The sequence below is a fragment of the Aptenodytes forsteri genome, unplaced genomic scaffold, assembly GCF_000699145.1.
Source record: "Aptenodytes forsteri isolate BGI_AS27 unplaced genomic scaffold, ASM69914v1 Scaffold92, whole genome shotgun sequence".
NCBI classification, from domain to species: Eukaryota; Metazoa; Chordata; class Aves; order Sphenisciformes; family Spheniscidae; genus Aptenodytes; species Aptenodytes forsteri.
In genome coordinates, this window is record NW_008794581.1 from 1,702,509 (window position 1) to 1,708,703 (window position 6,195).

Here is a 6,195-nt window from a genome sequence, read left to right on the forward strand (position 1 = left end):
CGGTTGCATCACTTGTTTTTCCTGGGTTTTGTTCCTCTCTCTTTTGTTGTTTTCCTTTTCATTACAAGTTATTATTAGTAGTATTAGTATTATTTTATTTCAAGTATTAAACTGTTCTTATCTCAACCGATGAGTTTTCTTACTTTCGCTCTTCTGATTCTCTCCCCCATCCCACTGGGGCGGGGGGAGGGTGAGTGAGCGGCTGTGCGGTGCTTAGTTGCCAACTGGGTTAAACCACGACAACTTCAAATTTAAAATTCTCAACAACTTCAATAAAAAACAGTTTTGGACACAAATTCAGAAGCAGTATAAGCCAACCTAAATACATTGCTATATTGCCTCTCTTCTTGGTGATGCTCTGGGCAAACCAGTTCAGGGAGCTCAGCCAGCAGAAAACAATAAATTTTATTCTTTCTGATGAGTTTCCTTCTGCTAGTTTAGCTTCCTTGTATCAGCTCATTGGAAGATTAGACAAAAGTCAAAGCTATTGCAACGGAGAGACAGGGATACACACACCTAGATGTGAGAGGCAAAGAGTGGAAGCACCAAGTTACACTGGCTTAAGTTTTTGTGGAACAACAGCTTTTTTGTATAGCTGTTTCCCACTGGAAAGATTTGACTGGTATGGACACAGGGGAAACACACACAGTGATGGGGATCTTGGAAAGCACTGTGGATACTAACTTCTTTAGAGAAAAGTTTTTCACTGCTGGAATTTTATCTACATTTCCACAAGTTATGCAGATATCATTGTGATTTACCTGCAAATAAACAATCTTCTGAAACACATCTTCTCTCATGCTCATCTCCACATCAAAATTAGAAAGCTTTTTGTCAGCTTCTGTACTTGCTAAGCGTACCTCTTTGTCAGGTGAGACATGCTGGGGAAAATCCAACATGCTTCTTTCCACTGTTTAAATAAAAGGCAATGAACACTTACACAGAAGGCTAGAAACACTTTAAGGATAAGGAACTTCCCCCCTTCTGATATTTATAGAAGACATAAGAAACAAGTACCCAAAGCAACTTCACACTTCAGATCAGGCTTGAAGTAAATAACGTGATTACAGATAATGTAAAAATGAATAGGTGAAAGGAGAAAACCACACACCATTATAACAAATAAACATTTTACAGAAACTATCTATTACCCAAGCCTAATTATCTCGTCTTCTTACTTCTACAAAATCAACCGAATGGTGTATAAATATGATAAATAATTTTTGAAAGATGAACGATTTGTAAGTGAAGACTGACATTGTTTCATAGCTGGCACAGATGCTTCCATGTTCGCATTTAAAGTGAAACGCTCTGAATCTTTCAAACAGGCCCATCTGTCCTGAAGTTATTTTTACATTGTTATGAGAACAGTGTCTAATCCCCCTCTTCTGTGTTTAAGGAGAAACAATAAGGCAAACACAGAAGATGCTGTTTATGTATTCTGAACTTCTAGAGATCAGAACCTGAGTAATACTACTTTTTTAGAATACACTTTTGAGATTAAATAAATCCTTGCTTATTAAAGGAATATTGCATCTTATAATGACATTGAATAGAAATGCTAAAATAGAAATGAATAATTATGATAAACTGATTTAACTTAATTCAAAACCAATTATAATTTCACTACCCTCCACCTCCTCAAAAGCATGTTTTAGAGTAACAACATTTTAGGATGATTTAAGGCTTTGTAATTTTATGTCATCTGAAGTTGTTTTATCAAACCCTGAGATACTCTCAGCCCTTCAGAAACCTTTGGAATGCAAGCAAGGGCATATGGTTCTTCTTGAAGTCCATAGGAAACTTCCCCCCCTGTCCTTATGCCAAGATGTTTCAAAATGATGAAGTGAGTTTTGGCAGCTTCCAAGTGAAATGTAAGGCCTGTTGTCATCTTGTCTTTTCAGATAATAAGTTCCAGTTGTTGGAGTAGGTCTTTCATGTACATGTGAAAGGGACACACAGGCCTTAAAAATCCAAGGTTCTAATGGAAGTCTTGCTGTGGTAATACATCCTTATCATATGCCATGGGCTGTTTTACCGGTAAGTCATGCTAATTTCACACAGCCTGGAAGATTAGCATTAAAAGCTTAAATATGATCCACTACTGCAATAGTATGTAGAGAAAAAAAGTATATCTTGGAAGATGCAAATCTTGGTGGTTATGCTGAGAAGCTGATGGCCACTATTTTCTGAATCAAACACAGATTTTTCTTCTAATTTAATTTAAAGCAGAGAGTTTTATACCTTGGTGAAAAGGCTTACAATAATTATACCAAATACATTGGTACAATTAAACTGAATCTGACAGGAAGCTGTTTGGATGAAGATTACTCAGTCCTTCTGCCAGCATCAATTCCAGTCAATTCACGGGATGTGCCTAAACTGCAATTCTAAGTAATGTGAAAGCCAGACTAATATTACAGTACAATCATTTGAGCTGCAGGCTGCTCTTTTTTGCTAGGGGAAGATTTTGCTCCAAGCCAAGGTGGTTGTTTTCAGCACTTCTGTTGCTACTGCACATTTTTTTAGAGGATTTAAGAGATCTTGACATTTTGTTACACTGACTACTTTTTGAGAGTCATGCAGCCACCATCTGATAGGTTTTTCAAAACAAGACACGTTTTTATTTTTTCCACCTCCTCTGACTGACAATTATTAACAAATTAACTGAATGACCTGTGTTTGACCATTAAACTCCATCCATGTATTGGCACGTCTAGATTCAGAACAATCTAGAGGTGATTGCATGACCAACACCTCTCCCTGGATTCTTCAAGGCCTTGCAGGCCGTAATATGAAAGTAAGCAAGTAAAACAGTCCTCTTTCAAAAAAGCATTCAAAAATTCCCCTATTCTCTACCATCACGTTTTCTCCACTAGGAGCTTATCAGCCTTTCCATTGTTCCATTCAACTTGCTTGTCTCAGATTCTGCAGTCTCTGAAAAAATCACTGCTCATCAGGTTTGAATGTACTATGCATAGCACAGATGCCGTAGTCTACACTGTTGCACATTGTCCCCTAGTGGTTGTACACAGTTGGAAAAGAAAATGTAACCATGTAGAGTTTCACATGCAAAAAGAAAACGGGTGACCAGTGCAGTTCTCTGGATGCATCAGAGATCAACAGCACAGTTTCGCTAATCATTTTTGTCTCTAGAATAAAGCAGCAGAACTTTGTAGCTGACAACATTACATATTGCTGAGAGGTCCTGAAAGATTATTACAACCAGAGGACCCTTGAGAGGCCTCTACACATTCTACACAAGAGCAGCACGGATCAGAATTGTATCTTTTCTGTTTCTTTATGTGCAGATGGAATGCCCTATGGAAAGAATCACAGAAAACGTACACTAACCTGTGTATTCCACTTCTATATCTGCCAAGGCCCGTACAGTATTTTCATGTGTTACTTCTCCAATATCAAGCATCCCAACACTGTCATATACATGCTTTGTCTTCCTGATTAGTTCTTCTGTTCTTGTTCTAATTTGCTCTGGTGACAGGTTCCATCTCAAAAGGTTTTGGCCTGATGCTATGTATGAAGAAGCCTTGAGCTGGCTAGTAATTTCTGCTCCTAATGTCATTCTCAACACAAGCCGTGGCCCAACGGACCTGAAAGTATAAAAATGATCATTGCATAGCAAGATTCTAGTTCAAGAGGTAGCTTATAGTAAACATTAAAAAAAAGGCAACAGACCTTTAATAATTACAGAATATTTTTAGAAGCAAGAACAAAGTCTTTTTTAGAGCCATAGTTTGTCCAGCAGGACCATACACAGCCATTACCATTATCAATTAAGTCTAATTTTAAACAAATCAGAGGTCTGTCTTCTACCTGTTCCATCTAGAGGATGACTAAGTGCGGACAGGGATTAAAAACTTTGGTATTGACAAAACCAGACAGATTAAGTTACTATTCAATCTTCTAAGAAAAACAGAATTACAGTTACTGAAACTCCACAGAAACAGACAGTATTTGCATTTCTGAGATAAGGAATAAAACCCACATAGTGATTTGTAGATTATGAAGACTGAGAACTGCAAAGATGTACAAAACAAGACACGAAAAAGTCATTTGGTCATGTTCATTATAACAAATAATTTTATATTTATATGGGATGTCTGCCACATAATCAGCCATGGGAGGAAAACTTCTAGTTGTTATTCACTTGAAAATTTATTCCTTTAATTGTTGTGGATTTTAAATAGACAGTTGCACTCTATTGCCAGAAGAGGTACATGAGTTTACTGTAATTTATGCACTATTAATCCTGACTATATAAATCAACTATATTTCAGCTTTAGCTAGCAGAAAAGTTTACATACGTAACTGATCTTAGTGTGCTGTGCAATCAATGGCTGCCTTTTCAATAATCTTTTTGAAAAAAACACCAAAACCAAAACAAACCAAAAACCAAAAACAAACCCCCCAAAATCCCAAAACCTAAACGTGACTTGCAGCAATGAATCCAAATATAAGTTAATAAGATACTGGCTTCAGAAATACAGGCTTCTACCCTCCCACCCCAACAAACCAACACTCAAGTTGGTTCTATAAAGGAGAAGGATACAGCCTCAGGTGACTGACTGAGGTGGGGCTACTGGAAACCCATACAGTCAACAAGATGTCCACCTGGCAACTATATTAATAGCTCAGTTATATATGAAGTAGTTGCTGAGGAAGATAATAATTTGATAGTAATTAAAAGACAGCTTGCATTCAAGGAGTAAAACTTGCTTCAGTGTTTAGTATCATAGGAGGCTCATAGGAGCATCATAGGAGGATCTCTTGCTGGCAGAGACCTACTATCTGCCTCCCTATTTCAGTCACATAATTAAAAAAAAGATAAATCACATGTTGTTATGGTAATAATGACAACTTAAAATTTTCAACCATAACTAAAGAAATACAAGAACACACACAGAGAGCTTGCTACGAAAAGGGATGTTTACTTCACACTATTTTACATTAAATGCCTTTTTCTCTTAATGCTAGCCACTGTACCTGTATTAATTTTATTGCAAAACCAGTCTGGTATGTGCATAAGTGCTCAGATAGGTTTTGGCATACAATGTAGGGAGCATGCATAAAAGGATAGGCAATTTTAGCCTGAAGGAAAAACAAAGCAGAAGAGTGAAATGCCAACAATCTGAAAAGAGCCGCATGCAGGGCTTCTGTTGGAAGGCCAAGACTTTTTGTTAAAAGTCTCACTCATCTATAAGAGGAATTCTCTAGAAATAGCCTAGCCAAAATTCTTTTTATGCAAGACAAAAATGAAAAACAACACTTTACACATTATGTTGAGAAATTTTTTTTCCTTCTTGCCACAGTTTCTTCAAATCCTCCCATACCAGTGTAGGCAAGATGTTTACTCTTCCCTTCTACTGGCATACAGAAACATCAAAGTCCAGCATATTGATGACTTAACTCTGAAAATGAAGCCTGAATAAAGAATATTCCTTCCATCTCTGTTCTTTCTCTCTGATACTAACTCAGTTCTGACATTAATGCCTTACTAGCTTCTCCACTGGACTACTGAAACTTTGAATCTCAGTTAGAAGTTTATGATAAGTGAAGCTGCTTTCATGAAAACAAAAGGTTAAGTATTAGCATTCTCAGAATGCATTAGTTTCCCATCCCCCAAACCCACTGAATTCTACCCTGAATCTACAGATCCATTAAAGAACAGTACTTCATTAAGTCATGAACAGCTTCCCACTGGACTGCCCTATGTCTAGTTTTTCACACACTGCTAGTGCAGCTCCGGTACAACCTCACGGGAGCTGAAGGGGAAGCTCCTCAAAAGTAGGTTCAAGGCTCTGAACTGTACTCCACCCCACGCCCGCCAAGAACATCAGAAAGAACATGAAATGTGCCAAATTAAGGTCAAAATAAAAGTAAAATAGAATCAAAGGAAAACAACAGCCTGAACAACATAAAAGCTGACAACTATGCTAAAGTACAGGATATGAAGCAGATATTCTTTTTTAAAGGGAACCTACAGTTTCCTGTCATTCATTAGAATCACAGAATAGTTTGGGTTGGAAGGGACCTCTAAAGGTCATCTAGTCCAACCCCCCTGCCGTAGGCAGGGACATCTTCAACTAGATCAGGTTGCTCAGAGCCCCATCCAGCCTGACCCTGAATGTTTCCAGGGATGGGGCATCCACCACCTCTCTGGGCAACCTCTGCCAG

The 6,195-nt window shown here is 37.8% G+C and overlaps 1 protein-coding gene across 4 annotated transcripts in view; it reads right to left on the reverse strand.

Annotated features, from left to right (window-relative positions):
* Window positions 1-6,195, reverse strand: part of NLN (neurolysin) — a 39,514-nt gene that overhangs the window by 25,327 nt on the left and 7,992 nt on the right. For all 4 annotated transcript variants that reach the window (XM_019470274.1, XM_019470273.1, XM_009272481.2 and 1 more), the window contains exons 2-3: window positions 3,355-3,611; window positions 762-910 (exon numbers count right to left, since the gene is read on the reverse strand). In XM_019470274.1, the coding sequence (XP_019325819.1) occupies window positions 762-910; window positions 3,355-3,611 (406 nt within the window). The remainder of the gene's footprint in view (window positions 1-761; window positions 911-3,354; window positions 3,612-6,195) is intronic.